This window comes from Pararge aegeria, chromosome 23, assembly GCF_905163445.1.
Source record: "Pararge aegeria chromosome 23, ilParAegt1.1, whole genome shotgun sequence".
Classification (NCBI taxonomy): Eukaryota; Metazoa; Arthropoda; class Insecta; order Lepidoptera; family Nymphalidae; genus Pararge; species Pararge aegeria.
Genome location: NC_053202.1, coordinates 4,254,497 through 4,275,957, shown reverse-complemented (window position 1 = coordinate 4,275,957; position 21,461 = coordinate 4,254,497). Strand labels below are relative to the sequence as shown.

Here is a 21,461-nt window from a genome sequence, read left to right as displayed (position 1 = left end):
TTTTTATTTGATATGGAGTACTGCACTGTAGTGTTATTAAAGGCAATTCGACAGAAAATTTCAAAAAGTTACACTTCACTCCTGAGGACACACCATACAGATTAACAGACTACAAATTTTTATTTTCTTATATACAAAGAAAGAAATATTTCTTTAAAATATCTATTATGTAGTTAAATTCATGTGGACATGTCTGTATGAAAACCTGAAACTCTGGACTGAGTACGAAAATAATTACAGAGAGAAAGAAGTCAGGCCGCTGAAAGATATTTTTTTGTAATTATCCTGATTCTGAGACTTACAAGTTTTAACGTTCCGTAGAAACCAAATATGAAATTATTAAGGGAACAGTAGATTATCCATTCTCTAATGCAGATCAGTTTTCAAAACTATGACAGTTACACTTTGTATGGATATGGTAGAAATGTTAGTTTTGCGGTGGCAACACTAAGTTCTGCAGTAATTATTTTATGTATTTGTGAATTTTCTGAGCGCCATTGCTTTTTACCGATGTAACGTTGAAATGATTTTAATCAGTTTTCATCGGCAATTCTGTGTTATGTTTTAGCAAATTACCGAAGTGATTGTGTACTAAAACTATCGAACTTCTATAAGTTTTGTGCTGGGCTTTGTCATGGCCGGTAAGTGATGACTTTTAGCGCCCGCTAGACAAGGGCGAAATCGGAATCGGAAATCGCAATAAGTCGAAGATGTTTTATCGTTCGAACTCCGACGGTAAATGCAATGTTCTTTAAACTTAGTGTGGATATTAGTTTTTAGTGTTTACATAGTTGTGACTATAATAATCGAGTGGGAAGTGTTTGGTTACTGTACTAAAGCCTGAAATTCTAACATTTTGCTCTTTTTTTCACTGTTACTCTAAGTATGTAGTGAAAAGAAGGTTCTCGCAACAGTTTTGTGGTTGATTAATGCTATTTATTGAAGCGTCGGACGCATAAAACTGCGTAAAATAGCATTTGTTTGTGTGATCAGATGTCTGCGTTTGTTGATCGCAAATCGAAGGTCATGCGCAAATGGTCAACAGATTTTTGCAATTAGGACTAACATTGAAACTTTTCCAAGCGGCATTTCCCTATAACGTAACATATAACACGGGATTACGTTAAGAAATGAGGTTACACGCAGGTGAGAGTAAGTTTATTGTGTACCCACATAAATGGAACCTGTTTTTAATAATTGCACATTAAAACCATCAGCGGTGTTCGTAAATAACCCGTTCACATGGTTTTAATCGAGAGTGTTTTAATCCCGAAAGTGGTTTCTATACGTAAGTGTTGTCCATTATTTAGTTTATTCTTGACTAGTTGTGCCATACAGTTCTAATCGCGTACCTAAGCGTTAAGGTCGTAGCATAATATGCACTGTGTTCTAACTGGTCTTTATATCCGAGACAAGTGTGTGAATCAACCAATATGACACTACAAAAATTTACAGTTCATCATTCAAAAGTGCCATAGGTGAACTTGAAAGAAGAGGGTTTTCCAATACATATTCAAAGTTAATAAGCTTTTCACTGGATGTAATCAAAAGGTGGCAAAGTGTCAGATTAGTTATGTGCGTTTGCCACAGTTCAACATAAAACACAATTCAAATAAAACCTTGATACAAAGTATCATCTAATGAAACAAGAGTGTTAGCCAAATTCTTAAATATCTGAGATACATAAAAAACAGTTATCTTCATTGTGAGGTCTGAAAACCATTAAAGACCGAAGTTTCGCTATATTAATCACATCTACAGAGAATAATGGCAAGTTGTCTCTGGTACAGTAGTGTGCATACACACATTCATACACACAGTATGAAGTACGAACAGAATCACTTAACTTACTAGTATTTTATAACTTTTACAATGATGTTTATAACTTGTACTTGACATTTTTTAAATTCTATATAATCTGCCTGCTTAGTGAGTACCCTGTATGCACACCACTGATCTAGTAAGACACATCGAAGATCATCTGGTAATTAAATATTGCTTCTTAGGTAACAATACAGTATGCAGTCAAATTGGCATAGTTTTTAGGACATACAATACCGGCTCTCTTATCATTTACACCCAAATTGCATAATAAACTTGTCTATAATGTTAACAATGAAGATTTTATCCTAGCAATATTGATGGGTGTATTACCATTTGATTTTTGTATAATAAGGTACCTAAGAGTGATTTTTGTGTCTCTTTGATAACTCCACTTGTGTAGTTTTTTTTAGCTATGCAACAATATGTTTATACTGTAGTAAACAGTAACCTTGTTTATTTGTTAAACTTTTTTATTGCACAGTTGAAAGCCTAAGAGATAACACAGTTTGTAAGTGAAGATCAATGCTGCAGTTCTAGATATCCAACTTTGATAAAGAAGAGTCAGAAAATAGGCCATCATAAATTGTAAGACAGTGGGAAAGTAGGATTGTGAATTGAGACTACATCTCCAGGCCTGTTTTATATTCTCAATCAAAATTATACTATGTTAGAGATCATAGAAAGTTTGCCAAATGTGCAAAATTGACACTATCTTCACACTATCACACTTAATTCACACTTAATTCACACTATCTTGCTTGGCAATCAACAGTTAGAGAACGCAAAATAGGGGGTATGACAACCATCAAACAGTAAAAGTATTGTTTGTAGTCTCCTTAATTCATATGTTAGGTCCCGATAAACTTGTTCAGAAGTTCCAACATTCTAAATCTGCATTAAGATTTGGTATTTAAATCTTTTAAAAGTATAAATACAGATTACACATTCCTAGCAACTTAATTATTGTAATATTGCAGGACAAGCCTTTAATAGAAAAGGTGATTAGACCCACAGTTATGCTCCAGTGCAGATTAATATAAAAAAATAACAAAAAACTTTCTGATGCATAACAGATAATGTAGAAAAGCATGCAGTTCAGGCCAAAGGTTAAATTGTAATAAACATACTGATATAATGCATAGTAAAGAATTGATATCTGAGTTTCTATAAACAATTTCAATGAATGTATATGTGATATTTATTTATTATTGCTAATAGTTAAAATCACATGACTAGGTCTTAGTTTCAGTTGTACATAGTTATACAAAAAGTATTCAATCCACATTGATGATGTTTTCAGACCTTTACATTGTATGTTGGTTGGAGCTGTCCTTTGTTTTTAGGGCTTCTGCTGATTTAGTACATTCAGCCGAGCTCACTCCAGAAGCTTAGCAGGCTGTTCAGGTTGTGGCATGCTTCATGGAGTGATACCTAGGAGTTAAGGTGTGCTGGACAGTGATTTTTTACACTCTGGCACTTTGAAGGTGCTCTCAGCATGCTTTTCTGTTATGTTATGAGTCATTTATTTACAAAGTCTCAAAATCTGTGAATATTAGATTCATATGGGTTAGATCATTTTCCTTTAACTATGTCCAGTTAATCTCAGATTCAATTCCCACAACTGGAAAATGTTTGTGTGATGAGCATGAATGTTTTTCAGTGTCTGGGTGTTAATATATTATAAGTATTTATGTATATTATTCATAAAAATATTCATCAGTCATCTTAGTACCCATAACACAAGCTACGCTTACTTTGGGGCTAGGTGGCGATGTGTGTATTGTCGTAGTATATTTATTTATTATTTATTATCTTGGAATCTATGTGGATATTAAAGACACTTAAGTTACAAAAGTATTTAGTTCAGAATTTGATAACAAACTCATGGCAACAAGGTCCAGTACTGAATTAGAACTTAAATCTCCAGTATATAGCTTTCTACTGCAATATTGCATATAATCTGTCATTGCTCTTGTCAAAAATACAAGTGTTATCTCAACAAATAAAATTTACAAGTGTATGTAGTCTATTTAGGCAATCTATAGTACATACCCTGAGGAAGTTTAAACTCCCAGCCAAGACAGTGCTACTATTTTTGCAGGAAACCAGTCATTATCAACCCATTACTGGCCCACTATAGGGTCAGAATTACCCAGTTTTAGTTTGTAGTCCATGATTATGAAAAAATACAGGTAAAATTGTATAATAAAACTGTGGTATGAGACATATATTTTGTCCTTGCTCCATGGAGAAAATGTATCTTGCCCTTGCTCAATACTTTCAATTCTACACGTATATGCGTTAAACCTCCATCTGGGTATAATAATGATACTTATCACATATTATGAGGTAATAATAGGATCAAACTACAATTGCCTTAGTATACTTGGCTGAGTACCAAACTTGTGTGACATTTTCCTCATGACCCAATTAAGTGAGATTTCAAGTTCTTGTAATTCTATCTATTTGTAAGTCTTAGTAACATAATACTAAATAGTTTTTGTTACCTCAAAGAATAAAACAGATGTAGTTAACCTACTTACACTGAAAATATCTTAGATTGACTTAAGACTGTTGATCTCTTATTGATCTAGACTTTGATAACTATTAAGCAGCATTACATACTATATCCTCCTTCAAAAGGGTGGGAGTCCCACAAAACCTCCGTCCTGCCTCCCCTGCTCCGGGCCTAAAAGCTTTCACACAGCATTAAAAAAAAAAGTTTTAGACATGTGTCTGTTTCTTCAAGCCCCAACGTGAAATTTAAAAAAAAGGTGAAATTCCTGGCAGAGCTTCCCGAACTTTGCGACCCCATTTGGTTACGCTGGCGTACGGCAGGTTAACCCATCAGGTTACCAGTGAAATACAGAAAAGATAGCTGACTGATAAAGCTGAACACCAGGTACCTACTCTAAGTTTTCTATTCCTGTCTCCTGTTTGTAATGGGTCAATATTCAATAATAGGAATGATAATGTTGGTTTTAAAATTGGAATCATTAAGCATCTATTTTAATTACCTCATAATAATAACTAGTGACATTGCCTGTCCATTTATATAACAACAATTACATACTTGAGTACATACAAGGTACTTCCTATTGTACAAACTAGTTGCCTCTGTGACAATACCAGCTTAACAAAAGAAGGATATTGTATTACACGCCTCCTGTATTGAAGAGTATTAAATAGCTATTACAATGTTCACTGGAACTGGTTCTCAAAGCTTTGTTACATATTCACAGTTTGGTAACACTTGAGTTGCAATGTGTTGTTCTAATTTAATTATTTTTCTAATCTGTTATTTTTTTTTTGTTTTATAACGCAATGACCTTGTTTCATAATGCCTAAATTATTATTAAGCAATTTTTAACGAAAGTGACTGTAAATTATACAGAATTTATTAGGCCTTTTTTTTTAAAATTCATTAGATAGAAGGGTGTCTTTATTGAAATACTAATGCAGTGTTTTTTTTATGTGCAAAAAGTTTTTTTTTAATGTGACTCTAAGCAAACAATGTTAAAAAAGAAAGAACGCCCCTGGCAATCTTATCACCGCTTCAGGAATCAAGATAATACTACTTGGAGGCACCCAGCTTGTCGCTTGCATTGGAACACCAGTTGTGATTGTATGTACATTGACTAAATAATTTCAGCACTACATATGTTTGTATGTGTGCCAAATTGGTTTACACAAATCTTTAAACTTAACTTTTGACCGGTGAAAGGCTTCAACGGTGGCTAGTTACCATTCTACCGACAAAGACGTGCATCTAAGCGATTAAGCGTTCCGGTATGTCGCATGGAAACAGATTAGGGGTATGTGTTTAATATAATGGCCGCGTTACTGGTTAGCCCGTTATTACCATCATTTCTTACCATCAGTTAAGGATGCAGACAAGGGCTAACTTGTACTGGTCAAAAAAAAAAATTAAATAGACTAATTCAAAATTAGTGCTGTTCTATTCATAACTTTTCATAACAGCAAACAATGCACTGCATTCTGCCTCTCACAACCACCGTTTGAGGGAGGTCTCTGGTTCGATCCCTGCCATAAGCAATTTAGGAATTTTGAATTTCTGCATTTTCTCTGGTCTAGTAGGAGTTTTGTTGCTTCAAGCAATTTTTGCATTCCAATACTATGTTGAGTAGAAACTGATTAGGGTATGGGTTTAATATAACTGCTATATGCCAGGTTAACCCATTCTAAGACTGCATCATCACTTCAGATGGGATTGAAGTCAACGGCTAGCTTTTATTATAAAAAAAAATCATGGCTTCCATGTGAAGTTTCATTTGACATATTAGTTAAGCAAATTGGTTCTACTTGTGTTGTACACTATTCTTTAAACTAAATTTACCTACAGAATTATTGCCAATAGCTTGGCCTTTTTGACTCAACCATTTAGTTGTGTATTATATAAACTGATTCATCCTCGCACTGCACATTGGTGCAAAATCTGGTGTAACTAAATAAATGTGTCTAAATAAATAAATCCCTTTCTGAAGGGCTAGAGCACAGACAGGAGATTAAAATTATATCCCCCGATTAAATCCCCTGACAGGGGACATAATTAACGTGTCCACCTGCTTAAGTACTGAAACATGGAATAGAGAAGTTTATCGCCGCTTATTATTACTACACATATTATTTGGATATTATTTCCACTTGTGCGCCAATGCTCGAAGAATTGATAAAGCTGTGGGAGAAGAAACATTTTTATCCCGTTACCGGGGAGATAATTGTCTCCTGCCCATGCTAGCCGTGCTGGAGCTCTGAGTGGGTACTCAGTGGTACTCGTACACTAAGTGCTCAAGTTAATTAGGATATATGTTGGGCAAATTTTAATTAGTAATATATTTAGTTATCTAATTGTTACTAACAATAAACAATATATTTTTTTTATGGAAATCTTATGGAATTTTACCTGAAATGAAAGTTTTTATTAATTTAATTTCTTTTTAATGCGTTAATAATTTTATTTATTGAATATTAACTTAAGAAGGTATAGCAATTTTTTTTTGGCCTCTGCGCAAAACTGTTGTGAGAACTTTTCTTTTATATAATGTAGTAACTAGTAACCTATTATTTGTAGAGTACATTGCATTTACAGATTCCTATCTTCCTTATCTAATAATCTATTACATTTTGTTTAGATTTGTTTCATCAACTAACTATTTACTTACTATTGCTTCTAGTTACTAACTAGATTTTGTTTGGTTTGTAAAATTAAACTTAATTTAAGGAACGTACAGTATAAGTAAAACTTCTTTACACACACTTGATTTGGGGAGTAAGCTGGTGAATGTGAGGATAGCTGAGGAATCTGATCGGGGGAGGCGAACGCAATTTGAGAGGGAGATATAAGTTTGTGAAGATGGAAAGAGAGAGAGTTATGTTCCGTATATTACGCATTTCTTTTCCCTCTTTTCTTTCATAGCCAAGCCTATTGTCTCGGTCTTACAATCGACCACAGTTATTACTGATGTACCCGGTAATGAAAACAATATGAATTTATCCATCAAAAACCATTGTAAATTTCAATATTTGTTGAAAATTAATATTTGTATACGTATAGAACCGGCACCGACAGCTTGTCGTACTCGCCGTGGCACGAGTTTCGACAACGTCATTTGAAAATTAACTTATTACGTTATTTCTGTGTTAATTTCCGGTTTAAACCTTAAATTCTATTAGTCCTCGTGAATACGTGGTTAAACGTGCTAGCAAGTAGACCAAAGAGGCAGTTAATCGTTAAGCAGTACCTAATCTGTGGTTATATATTAAGCTATAATCCCACTTCTGATCTAAGAATTTGCATTACAACAGTAGTCTCATCTCAGTGACAAAAGTAACTTTTATAATTGCCATTTGGAGTATTTCTGAGTGACACCTGAATAAATGGTCGCTTAGTCTTCGAGCGTACGCGGGAATTTTATTAGTTTCAATTGGTACTGTGACGTAATTATGTGTCGCGCATATTACATATTTGCATAGAAACGCCGTGTTGCTAGCCGGTTAGTTACTGGGAATAATCTTCATTTTCATCATCATCATCGTCAATAGCTTATTAAAATCCATTGCTGGACTAAAAGACTACAAATGGGAGGGATTGCCCGTAATCACCACGCTGGGCAGACAGATGGGTCATTGACCGCAGTGGGACAGAGGCTTTCCGTTTCTTTATATTCCCTTAGTCGCGTCGTACCAAAACCTCACTAAGATGAGGAGAACTTTGTAACCCTTTTGAGGCGTGATGTTATGACGTGGGATTGATTAAACGGTTCATATTTCGATCGCTGCAATGGCGGTTTATTCGCTGTAATTTTTTGAAGAAATCTGTCTAAAACCCATCAGTTCTAACTGTAATTTAAATGGTACCATTTCGGAACAAAAAAAAAATTCTTACTAATTTTATAAATGCGAAAGTGTGTTTGTACTTCCTTCACGCCCTAAATTAGCAACTAATATATATTTAGTTGAAAGTGGGAGAGTAACATAGGCCATTTTTTATCCTAGGAAAAAAAAGTTTCCCACGGCATTTGTAAAAAACAGTAATTAACGGCGTGCTGTGAATTTAAGTAGGAGGTCCCGGGTTCGATTCGCGGCAGGGGCGATTTGGGGATTTATAATTTCTGCATTTTTTCTGGTCTGGTCTTTGAGGTTTTGGCCGTGGCTGGTTACCACCCTACCGACAAAGACGTGCCGCTAAGCGATTTAGTTTTCCGGTGCGATGTCACATAGAAACTTATTAGGGGTATGACTACCATACTCCCTTACAGGTTAGCCCGCTACTATCTTAGGCTGCATCATCACATACTACCAGGTTAGATTGCAGTCAAGGGCTAATTTGTAGTCGAAAAAATTTATGCGCAGGAAGACCGCGGGCTACAGGTCCGTCTAAATAACGACGGATGTATGCCCGAACTTACAAATAACAATCTCCGAATTGATAAACTCCTCTTTTTAAGTCCGTAACTTCCAGAAATACAACTATGATCAATATTGCAGGCAATGGTGGGGAGACGACATGGTGTTTTAGTCAGGTGAAAGGCACCCTCGAGGACGATGTCACCGAGGCCGACCTGATATCATGCGTCGAGTTCAACCACGACGGCGAGCTTCTCGCCACCGGCGACAAAGGCGGCAGGGTTGTTATATTTCAGGTAATTTTTATATTTTTTTGTCTTGTGAGCGGCTTCGACCGTGACTAGTGACAAAGAAGTGCCGCCAAGCGATTTCACGTTCCAGTACGATGTCGCGTGGAAACTAACTAAGGGTACGGGTATTACCTGTTTTACCTGCTATAAATCTTTACAGGCTAGCTCGTTATCGTCGTTGAATCGTCGTTGAAAAGGAATTTTTTCAGTGTCTGGGTGTTTATATGTATTTTATAAGTATACTAGCTGTTGCCCGCGACTTCGTCTGCGTTTGTTTTTTGATGTGGCATTAAATTGCTGCTGTCCGCTGAGGAGTTCTGTCGTCTATCTCCAACCACAGTTTGGGCACACAATTAAACACATATACCTGTATAGTACAAAAATAATTATTTAAATCGGTTCTAATTTGTCGGAGTTATGATGTTAAATCGTCAAACACTCATCCCCTCTCCCAAAGGAACCGAGCTTAATGACGGGATAAAAAGTATCCTATATTACTTCTAACACTTCCAAGACTCTATATATATCATATTTACATTCTCCGTGGAAAAATACATGGTCATACCAATTTTTATGACAATCGGTTGAACGGGGCGGAAGTCGATACTTGACAGCGCCGCCTGGTGGGGAGTTACATCAATGGGCATAGCATATAAACCTTCTCCGTGAAAAAATACATAAGCATACCAATTTTCATAATGATCGGTCAAATAGTTTCTGAGTTTATCGATGACATATATACAAACATCCTCTTTTATATATATAGATATAATGTTTATTATTCATAAATAAAATATTCTTCAGTCATCTTAGCACCCATAACACAAGCTACGCTTACCATGTGCCATGTGTGTATTGTCGTATAGTAGTTTATTTAGTATATTTATATTTATTTAAATTTTGGTTTTCAGAGGGATCCTGCGTCAAAGCAATGCGTACCCAAGAAGGGCGAGTACAACGTCTACTCGACGTTTCAGTCACACGAGCCCGAGTTCGACTACCTCAAATCCTTGGAGATCGAGGAGAAAATAAACAAAATACGGTGGCTCAAGAGAAAGAACCAAGCGCACTTCCTACTCTCCACAAATGACAAGACTATTAAGCTTTGGAAGGTGAGGTTTTATATATTTACAATCTCAATTCGGTTTTGAGAATATCCACCAATCTGCCCTGGGCCAGCATGGTGGACTATGGCCTAAACTCTTTAGTAGGCCGGTAATGTGTTGATAATTACCGTCTACTACTACCACTATTGATCTAAAAAGTCTTTCACGTTAAAACGAAAGCGTGCTTGTGGGTTTATGCCACAACTCTGGCGGAGTCGGTTAAGCAAAACGTGGTCGAGGAATTTAAGAAAAACGCAAAATAATCGTTAAAAAACAATAAAAATCCAAACTCCCAAAAACAACAACTTATTATTGATCTGACAGCACGAGAAGAATACAAAATAATATTAACGCATGTCAAATTTGTCGGAGTGAGGTCATAGGTAGACTACACTATTGTTTCTATTTTGGTTGCTTAGAAATAATTTACTATGTTGTGAATGCATCCGAAAAATGAAATCAAAGCAGTATCTCGTTTTGGCTTAAACTATGACCCGTTAATTTAAGTCTACCTTGACTTAGTTATACTTTCGATTAAGCAATGACTATTTATCTGCAGCTTAATGCTTTTTTGTGACAGGTGTCGGAGCGTGACAAACGCGTGACGGGGTACAACACACGTGAGGAAGGCGGCCGGCCAAGAGACCCGGCACGAGTCACCCAGCTACGCGTTCCCACCGTGCTTCCCGCAGACCTGATGGTCGAGGCGTCGCCCAGGTAATGTATACATAGAACAGGCTACATAGTTGTCTAGCAAGCTACAAAATTTTCGCACAAGCTACACACACAGATTTCTTACAAGCTACAAAGTTTTCTAACAAGCTACAAAGTTTCCTAACAAGCTGAAAAGTTTCCTAACAAGCTGAAAAGTTTCCCAACAAGCTACAAAGGTTTTTCTAACATGCTACAACGTTTACCGGCTTGTCTATCTATTAAGTTACCAACAAAGACGCGACCGTTAATGGAACGAAGGGATAATCATCAACCATGAATAGCCTATAACAGCTCGACTTAAGGCCTTACCCTAAGAGAGGGTTTTTACGTAATCACCAAGCTGGTCAGACGGGTTGGTGATCGCAGTAAATGATCATAGTAGCACAGAAGACGCCGCTGTCCGTTCTCCGTTATATTCACTTAATCGCCTCGTATAACACCCGGGGTAAGAGTAGGTGGTTTAAAATAACTGTCATACCACTAACAGTATGCCCGCTATCATTTTTGCATCATCATTTACCACCGGGGTGCCAGTGTAGTGTAAGATTTTCTAATGGCATTAGATACAGTTTCAAAGTATTGTAACTAGATGGCCAGTGGCGTGCATTGCATATATGCAAATAAGCAGTGCATACCCTACCCTCAGGGTCTTAAAGAACCTTCAGATAGGACCATTAAAGTTTTGTAATTAAAAAAACACTAAGTAAAAAATATATGAAAGCGCCATCTAGTAATGAGCGGCCAAACTTCTAGGTCAATTGTCGCTAGACAGGCGACAGCGCAACCAGCGCGCGCGAGGCGTAGGTATAGCTTATAAAATAAAATTTTCTACTTCGTATTTTAATTTTTAACCGTAAATGCTAAACATTTACCTTTTAAAACACGTAAAAATACCTATATTATCATTTAAATCTCATGTTATCGATTGCAGGGTAAATCAATTATTATGAATCACTCGACATATGACGCCTTCTACTGTTGCATAGAAATATCAAATAAAATAAGCACGCCCAAAGAATTAATCGTTCTGCTAGATGTGTGCGTGCAAGTTAGTAGTGTGTGTCGTGTAATGTTATAATCGTGCGCTTGTACTTACAAGATTAGCATCGGTCTTGTGTGAACAGTTTCATTCATAAATTCTCTATGTATGGGTGTCTATAAGCACTGCTTACGGAAGTGGATAATCAATTACGTGTTTGATTTTTTTATGAAAAGTATTCCAGGAATTATTGGAAAGTGAGAAAGTTAACAATAAATATTGTTTCTATTTATTGTTGACATATCAAAATAAAATAGCGTTCGTACCCATACTTACAAAAAATTAAAGACATATTTTGACTAATTTCGATTGCAATATTATCATTAGCATATTTAATCGCCATTATTGTTTACCTTCGAACAATGCTCTATGGCGTTGGTGATAAATAAACGGTTAAAGTGCATAAATTCAGCAACTTATAAAAGTTTGAGTAGTGATAGTTTAATGTGTTAACGTTATTTTATAGTTTATTCATTTATTTTATAATGAAAGCATATTCGTGCGGTCTTTGTTTGGGTTCAGTGTGCCTGGAAAAAGTACTTAGAGACAACTTTAATTTCTATCCCTTTATCGTAAAATTAGAAATCATTCGCAAAGGAAGGTGTGTACCAATGTTACAAATATCCACAAAAAAAGGTGATAAAGTAAAACGTATGTTTAATAATAAATATTACGAAAACTATTCTTGACTAAGCGGCTTTGTACACACCAATCGATTATTTTGCTTTCCTTTTGTTTTATTGTCCAATATACGTAAAGTGTGGAATGATAAAGGATATAAATAATTTTCATCAAGACGCTAAAAACATGTTGGAAAAAAATATTATCATCTTCAGTGTGCTTAGAAAATGCTGCCGAATGGTGTGTCATAATTTTGTGACGTAAATCAGGGTATGTACTTTTATTCAATTAGCAGTAGATAGACGATAGTGTTAAATCAATCAAAAATATAACTTTCGTAAAGTAATTTGATTATAAACCGACATATCTAAAATATAAATTTTACTTTATGTTTGTGCTGAACACCTTGTGCATACCCTGGGTCCAAGGGCTATGCACGCCACTATAGATGGCGTTGTATCGATTCCATACAAATGGTTTTCCAAGCGATCGAATGGGTTGATTGTAGGCCCAGGATTAAAAAATACTAATATTATAACCGCGTAGTGACGGCAGATTAGACAGTTGTCTCCTCACATTTTCTTCCCGAGGATGTCGTACGAGGCGATTAAGGGAATATAACGGAGAACGGACAGCAGCGTTCCCTGTGCTACTTATACCACCAGGCGTGCACTGGGTTTCTTACCAGGGTATGCAGCAGGAAAATTGCATAAAACGACAAAACTCCTCCTCTTATACGAGGTATACATAAACTTTAGGGTAGGCAGTGCTTTTGTGCATGTATGAAGTTTATACAAACTACTGCGATCACCAGCGCGCTGATTATGGGCAAACCCTTCCATCGCGAGTGACCTTTAGTCCAGCAGTGGACTGTTATAATCGTTATAATATGTTATTAATCTGTTATATCTATTGATATCGAAACTATATCTATATTTATATTGCAGAAAAGAGCTGTACAATCAATATATCAACTTAAATCACGCGAATCCCTCCGTGAGAAGTTTGAAGAAATAGGTTCACAATATATTTATTATAGTATTTGTAAGACAACATATTAGTCTTTATAAACAAAAATAAATACATATCATAAATTAGTGACATCTGCATATCGTCTGCGAAAGGTACAGAAGTCATTTGTGGGATTGAGTATAAGCTTTTATAATATGATACCTAAGGTAATTTTGGACCTACCAATGCATCCATTTAAAGAATATGTTAAAACACATTTATTACAGCGAGGTTACTATACAAGTGATGAATTTTTTTAATGACAAGGTTGCTTGGAAGCATCCGGCTCCGCTTTTATCCCTCACAAGATAGAAAAATGAATGGTAAAATGTAAATTTTTGATGTTGGAAAAGAGCACCTGCTGAGTTTCTTGCCGGCTTCTTCTCGGTAGAATCTGCCTTCCGAACCGGTGGTAGAGTCACTACAAACAGACAGACTTGACGTTTCAAAAGTGCTTATATTAGGCCTACTTGAAATAAATGAATTTTGAATGTTGAATTTTTTTTTAATTTTGATAATATTATGAATGCGAGGGTGTCTGTTTGTTTGTTATTCATAATCAACTTAACTCATATGCCGTGCAGGCTTTAACTCGGAAAAATATAAATAAAATGGACAAAGTTTCGAGCTACAGCTGATTTAATATAAAAGCGCGTACTCAATGATTAACGGTCCAAGGAATAATTATTATCAGTATTCTACGCAATTGACAGCGAGTGCCCCTCAAATGTTTGCACTGTCAGATATACACTCGCTAATTCAATTAAGAGGCTCCTGTTTGCTTATACTCTTCACTTCATTATCGAGCTTTTATTGGGGATTATTGGATATTCCATTTATCTGTGTACTAGTAGAAAAACGCTGCGGAAATATGATTATTTTTGATTTGAATTTTTTTTATCAATGCCTAGAAAAGAAACAACTTTAGTTAGCTGTGAAAAAGCTTTTTTTTATAATACTAATTGAGAGATCTTCTTGATGGTAAGTGCAAAACCATCGCCAAGAGTGACAATAAGCAGGCCACGCTCGTGACGTGTTGTTTCCATCAGGGATTACAGGGTATGAATACCAAATTCCCTTACACATTCGCCTGCTACCATTTCAGACTGCATCATCACTTAACGCCAGGTGAGATTGCATTAAAGGGCTAACTTGTAGTGGAATAAAAAAAAAAACAACCTGAGGCATAGGTGTCAAGCCTCATTTGCCTGTGCACCAGCAACCTCCGCTGTGCTGTAGAAATAAGCACGGCGGTAATAATTCCCCCGACGAGCTGTCACAAAAGATCTAGTACTACTAAAGTAAAACTCGTAATTTATTTATATTCTTATTATAACTCTTATCATGACATAATACTTAAACCTAATGCGATAGTGAAGCTTTTAAAAAAATTATATATCCTTATGCTGTATCCTATGCCATTATCTATTCCCGTAACAAATAACACACATTGCGATCCATGTGAATGTAATCTCATGCTACAGTGTTTGTTCACAGACGGATATTTGCAAACGCACACACGTATCACATAAACTCGATCTCCTTGAACTCCGATCAAGAGACGTACCTGTCGGCGGACGACCTCCGCATAAACCTGTGGCACCTCGAGATCACCGACCAGAGCTTCAATATAGTCGACATCAAGCCCGCCAATATGGAGGAACTCACCGAGGTAAATCCTACTATCCTACTATATTATTATAAATGTGAAAGTGTGGAATGTTTGTTACTCAATCACCACGCAAGGATTGAACCGATTTGGCTGAAATTTGTTACAGAGATAGATTGTAGTATGGAATAGCGCATATTCTACTTTGTATCCCGGGAAATAAGAGAGTTCCCGGGATTAAAAACCTTAATACAAGTGAACGCAGTCGCGGGTATCAGCTAGTTAAGAAATAACTATAAATTGTAACTTAACACCATCACAGTAAGTTAGCGCATTGCTTGCTTGGTAGGTGGGGCTAAAATGCGTACAACGACATAATTATGTCTACTTGCTATTCGTATTTTTTCTATATTTATATTTTGAAGGGTTTAGCGCATATAGCAAAATGCGGAAGAAACTAGTCCTTAACACCATCACAGTGAGTTAGCGCATTGCGGTAGGTGGGCTAACTTGCGGACCACGAGATAATTATCTCTAATTTCTACTCGTATTTTATAGCGCTATTATCAATCTCGTGTATAGCGATACACGAGATTGATAATAGCGCAATTGTAACTATTATCACTAATTATTTTGGGTTATCCCACATAGTGAAATGCAGAACAAACTAGTCCTTATTAACAACGCAGTAAGCTTTAAAGTCAGCGTCCTAACGTACCTAACCTAACCTAACGTCGCTATCATGCGAGCCAGGCATATATTTTTTTCTATAGCGGCTCGAGTTTATTTCTCAAAATCTTGCATAGAATAGAACAGAATAAAATAGAATTTTAATGTTCACTGTTTACACATAGAAAGGCAGTTGACAAGGCCTAGAAAAGTATTCAAAACAGTATACCCAATGCTGGGCGTAAAATTATAGTATAAAATAAAATTAAAAAAAAAACTAATTATAATCACAATGTAATATCAATGTCAAAATATATATGAGTACGAGCTGTTACCCGCGACTTCGTCTGCGTCTGATTTTGTTTTTATCGTATTCAGTGTCGCTTAAATGAGTACATGTGACTGTCAATTAATTATAGACAAATAATTTGCAATAAAATAAAATTGCGACTTTAATTAAATATCTAAGCTATCCTATCTCTTAAGTTGGACCAGACTCACGGAGTGCCAATTTAATTTAAAATCGGTTAAGTAGTTTAGGAGTCCATCGCGGACAAACATCGTGACAGGAGATTTATATATATTAAGATAAGATTATTAATAATGAAACAAACGTGAAACAATAGAGATTACCATATTTCAAACCAACAATAAATCTTTCCATAAAATAATGTTCATCTAAAAATCTAAGTTTAACATTCCACAAAACTCACAGTTATTGCAGTTTATTATTTTAGGTAATTCCAAATGGGATGTGAATATAAGTGCTACTTTTATTTTTTTCAGGTTATAACCGCGGCTGAGTTCCACCCGACTGAATGCAATCTCTTTGTATATTCTAGTAGTAAGGGTGAGTTTCCGCATTTTTTTAAATAAATGTAACAGGTTTATGTCTGTATTTGTTAAATTCAAGATTTTATTAAAAATCTAATACAGATTTTTATTAAGTATTAAGAAAGAAAAAATTTTTGGTATTTCATATATTTATTGATATGACACTGCATTTTCAAAATAGCTAATCTAAATGTATACTGTCACATTGGCTCAGTCATTACCATGTGGATACCATGCCAGCAGTTATTAGGTATTGAATTTTGACAAGTTCTCAGTACTAATAACACATTGACATTGTCACCCCAGTGTCTGCCCTTTCAGTCAGCGCGACTGCACGTTAAACAGTTCCGATCATTTAAAGAAATATGTGTAAATCCCATTCGATGCGTGACGAGTCTATGCTCTGAAAACCTTTCTCTTATGAGACGAACTGTGCCCAGCACTGATTAATTCTATGATGATGCTTCGAAAACAATCATCATAGTATCTAAATCTATAATTATAAGGTGGGAGTAAAAAGTCTTATTAAACCATTTAAACAGTAAGAGGTTACTATGAGAGAGTTGACCCAGCTGTGGGATGTTAATACGCTGCGGATGATGATGTAAACTGTCTCGGGTGCAATAAAGCTATCAATATGCCCACTGTGTGATGACGACGTAAACTTTCACAGGTACAATAAGGCTATGCGATATGCGCGCGGCAGCGTTATGCGACCGCCACGCAAAGTTATTCGAGGAGCCGGAAGACCCGCACGCGAGGTCATTCTTCTCCGAGATCATCTCCTCCATCAGCGATGTTAAGCTGAGCAACTCTGGCAGGTGAGTCAATGAAGTACACCCTATTTTCACTGCACGGAACTACTAACACGCCAAGTTTTTTTGCCAACCGGAAGTCCAGCACGCGATACTATTATTTTTCAAGGTCATCTCAATAACTGAAGTGAAGTTTTCCATCTGACAGGTGAGTTAATGAATTAAACTCCTTTCACTTCATTGAGTGGTAGAAGTATATCGAGAAACCAGAAATTAGATATGCGAGGTCATTCTTCTCTAGAGTTCATCTGAATCTTCGTCGTGATTTATTCTGGCAGTTGAGTCATTGGAATACACTCCAAGGACAGGATGTCCAGCGCGTGCAAGATCATTATTTTCCAAGGTCATATCAATTAGGACGTGAAGCCGAGTTACTGGCAGCTGAGGTGAGGCATTCAAAATCACTTCTCAAAGCTACGGACGTCAGGTCATTTTTCTCTCCTTAAAAACATCCCTCCTCTATTAGCGAGGGAAGCTGAGCAACTCTGGCAGGCGAGCTGACTTCACCGAGTGACTGAAACACAGGGTTTAGAAGCAGCCTTTAAGTGTATTCTTTGAGAACATCGCCAGCAATGTACAGCTGAAAAGGTCGTAACAGTTGACCGGGTACACTTAGATTTTAGGGTTTTTACTTCACTTCACTGCTGGTGATCGACTCGAAAACACTTCACTTTCACTTCACTGTTCGACCGGCAAGCGAAGTTGTTCGAAGAACCGGCATATATCACTACAACTGCACTAATTGTATTTCAGTTTCACTTATCTTCACTTCTTTCACTCTTTCAGTGTGTCAATGTAAATACAATTTTTGTATTTTTCCATTACAGATATATGATGTCAAGAGACTACCTAGGTTTAAAAGTTTGGGATCTTAGAATGGAAACAAAGCCTGTTGAAACATATCCAGTAAGTATCCAATTTAAAAACATGTTATATCATTTCATTTACGTGGTGATTTAAGATTACCTAAGTTCGATTGGTGCGTGAATTTTTCAAGTCCGAATTTAGGTCTTCTCCAGATGTTTCACTTTTGATATTCATACCTACAGGATCAGGCTAGTTTAGTTTATTATGAGTCGTTTGTCATGGCGATTCGGTTGAATTTGGCTTGCACCATCGTAGTTTAGGTAAATATAACGTCACATCCTATAAGCGTCACTCCGCAACTGCGATTGCGAAATCGCGCGCAATATTCAGATTTTGCGAAGATTGATGGTTCGTACAAACGGAGTCTGAAGCAAATAACTCACGAAGCATCCATATAAACTAAATATGAATCATTTTACGTTGAACTACTATAATCAGGATACCATTTTAGTGATTACAAAAAATAAAAAAATTAAAATTATATAAAAAAAGTATTACTTTAATTTTTTATTTATTTGTGACTAAAATATTTCTTTCCGATACTCTTATGATTAGTTATTCAGTAGGCAAGCTTTGCTAAGACTAAAGTCAATCAGCCATGATAGTAATAGCAATGCGGTTTGAAGTCCCGCCGACTGGCTGGCAATTTTGTTTAGATCACTTGTCAGACTGACAATGATGACATATTTCAAAATGTAAAATTTTAAACGAGATTTTATTTTTTACTTCTAGTAGAAATAATTTCGTAACGAAAGATTTTTCAGCTTTAGCTTTTTTATTAATAAGCGTAACGTATTATTTTCAGGTGCACGAGTATCTTCGCTCAAAGCTGTGCTCGCTGTACGAAAATGATTGTATCTTTGATAAGTTTGAGTGCTGCTGGAGTGGTGACGACCAGCGGTTGATGACCGGCTCCTATAATGGCTTCTTTAGGTGGGTAGAGGTCAACTGAGTACAGTACAAAGCACTAATTGTTGCGCGTGCTAAAAAAATATAAGATGAGAGGCCAAGGTATTCACTTATTAACTTCAATACCAACTATGTTCAGGATGGCACTTAGATCTTTCATTAATTAACAGAACTATTGAAGCTAAATACCTAGCTTCTTAGCAGTAATTATTTATTCTCATGACTATTATTCTTCATTACTATTAAGGTATTATTTTATAAAAGATATCATTAAAGCCCACCAACCTGCATTAGAGCAGTGTTGTGGGTCCGTACTTTATAACCCTGTCTTCCAAAGGAGTAAAATAAAACAACTGGACCGACTCTAATACTCTATATTAAGCTTCTCTTTCTCGCGGTTATGGTAACGGCGGGGCAAGGGGTGTCAAGAATCTCCGGAAGAGATTCCGCTGCCAAACCCGACGACTGGACCTGGCAACGTATAACGCACGCACGTTGAGGACCGATGAGAAGTTAGTCGAGCTGGAAGAAGCAGTGAGCAAGTTGCGCTGGAGTATCATGGGTTTATCTGAAGTCCGTAGAGAGGGGGAGGACACGATAATCCTAAAATCCGGCAACTTGTTCTACTACCGGGAGGGCGAACAACAGTCCCAAGGTGGTGTCGGATTCATCGTCCACAAATCCCTTGTCAACAACATTGTTCGAGTCGAAAGCGTGTCGAGCAGGGTAGCGTACCTTGTACTCAGAATAACCAAACGGTATTCCCTGAAGGTTATACAGGTCTACGCACCCACAACTGCGCACTCCGACGAGGAAGTAGAGGCATTGTATGAGGATATTTCGAAAGCCATACATGCCTCGAAAACCTACTACAGTGTTGTGATGGGGGATTTCAACGCGAGGCTGGGCAAGCGAAGCGGTGCAGAGCTGAGAGTGGGGCAATTTGGATATGGGCAACGGAACGAACGGGGCCAAATGCTGGCCGACTTTATGGAGAAGGAGGGCCTCTTTATGATGAACTCCTTCTTCGAAAAGCGGCCGCACAGGAAATGGACCTGGCTGAGCCCCGATGGTTCGACGAGAAATGAGATCGACTTTATCATGTCGACCAAACGGCATATATTCAATGATGTCTCTGTGATCAACAGGGTGAAAACCGGGAGCGATCACCGTATGGTAAGAGGCACATTGAATATAAATGTAAAGCTGGAAAGGGTCAGACTGGTAAAGTCTACGCTCCGGCCTACTCGTGCTCATATCCAAAACCCCGAGAGCTTTCAACTGGAGCTGCAAAACCGGTTTGATTGCCTGGACTGCGATTCTGTGGACGATCTTAACAACAGGCTTGTGGAAACTGTCCATACGGTTGGGTCCAAGTTCTTTAAGACCCACCGTAAACATAGAACCAAAAAGTTCTCAGCCCATACACTCGGGCTTATGGAGAAGAGACAAGAAATGAGACTACAGTCTTCAAAAGATGCGTCTGAATATCGGCGTATTAATAGACAGATCTCCAAGTTGCAGACGAAAGACTTGCGACACTTTAACACTGAGAAAATTAAAGTCGCCATTGAGCGCAACAAAGGCTCGAAAGTGTTCGCAAGAGATCTGTCTATCGGACAGAGCCTGTTGACTCGCCTGAAGACTGACAATGGTAGTCTCATTTCTTCTAAACCAGAGATCCTGAGTGAGGTTGAGAAATTCTATGGACAGTTATACACCTCAACACAAAACCCTGTTGAAAGTTTGGCTAAAGACCCTAGAGCCAAATTGACCCGACACTTCACTGAAGATATCCCGGACGTCAGCCTTTACGAGATTAGTATGGCTCTCAAACAACTTAAGAACAACAAGGCACCGGGTGATGACGGAATCACAGCAGAACTCCTGAAAGCGGGTGGAAAACCGATACTTAAAGTCCTTCAGCGGTTGTTCAATTCCGTCATTCATCAAGGCACAACGCCAGAGGCATGGCACAGGAGCGTGGTTGTTCTGTTCTTCAAAAAAGGTGATAATACCTTGCTGAAGAACTACAGACCTATCTCGCTGTTGAGCCATGTCTACAAGTTGTTCTCAAGAGTCATTACGAATCGTCTCGCGAATAGGTTCGACGACTTCCAGCCTCCTGAACAAGCCGGTTTCCGAAAGGGCTTCAGTACCATAGACCACATACATACGCTGCGGCAGGTTATACAGAAGACTCAAGAGTATAACCGGCCACTTTGCTTAGCGTTTGTGGACTATGAGAAAGCCTTTGATTCGGTGGAAACCTGGGCTGTGTTAAGG

At 37.2% G+C, this 21,461-nt stretch overlaps 1 protein-coding gene across 4 annotated transcripts in view; it reads left to right on the top strand.

Annotated features, from left to right (window-relative positions):
• LOC120634395 (protein phosphatase PP2A 55 kDa regulatory subunit) overlaps positions 1 to 21,461 on the top strand; it is a 31,810-nt gene that overhangs the window by 2,333 nt on the left and 8,016 nt on the right. For 2 of the 4 annotated variants that reach the window (XM_039904925.1, XM_039904924.1), the window contains exons 2-9: positions 8,833 to 8,987; positions 9,893 to 10,093; positions 10,668 to 10,804; positions 14,970 to 15,144; positions 16,537 to 16,600; positions 17,258 to 17,405; positions 18,227 to 18,305; positions 19,072 to 19,199. In XM_039904925.1, the coding sequence (XP_039760859.1) occupies positions 8,833 to 8,987; positions 9,893 to 10,093; positions 10,668 to 10,804; positions 14,970 to 15,144; positions 16,537 to 16,600; positions 17,258 to 17,405; positions 18,227 to 18,305; positions 19,072 to 19,199 (1,087 nt within the window). Of the gene's footprint in view, positions 1 to 447; positions 736 to 8,832; positions 8,988 to 9,892; positions 10,094 to 10,667; positions 10,805 to 14,969; positions 15,145 to 16,536; positions 16,601 to 17,257; positions 17,406 to 18,226; positions 18,306 to 19,071; positions 19,200 to 21,461 lie in introns of those variants that run through there. The other 2 variants (XM_039904927.1, XM_039904926.1) reach the window with 2 other exon arrangements.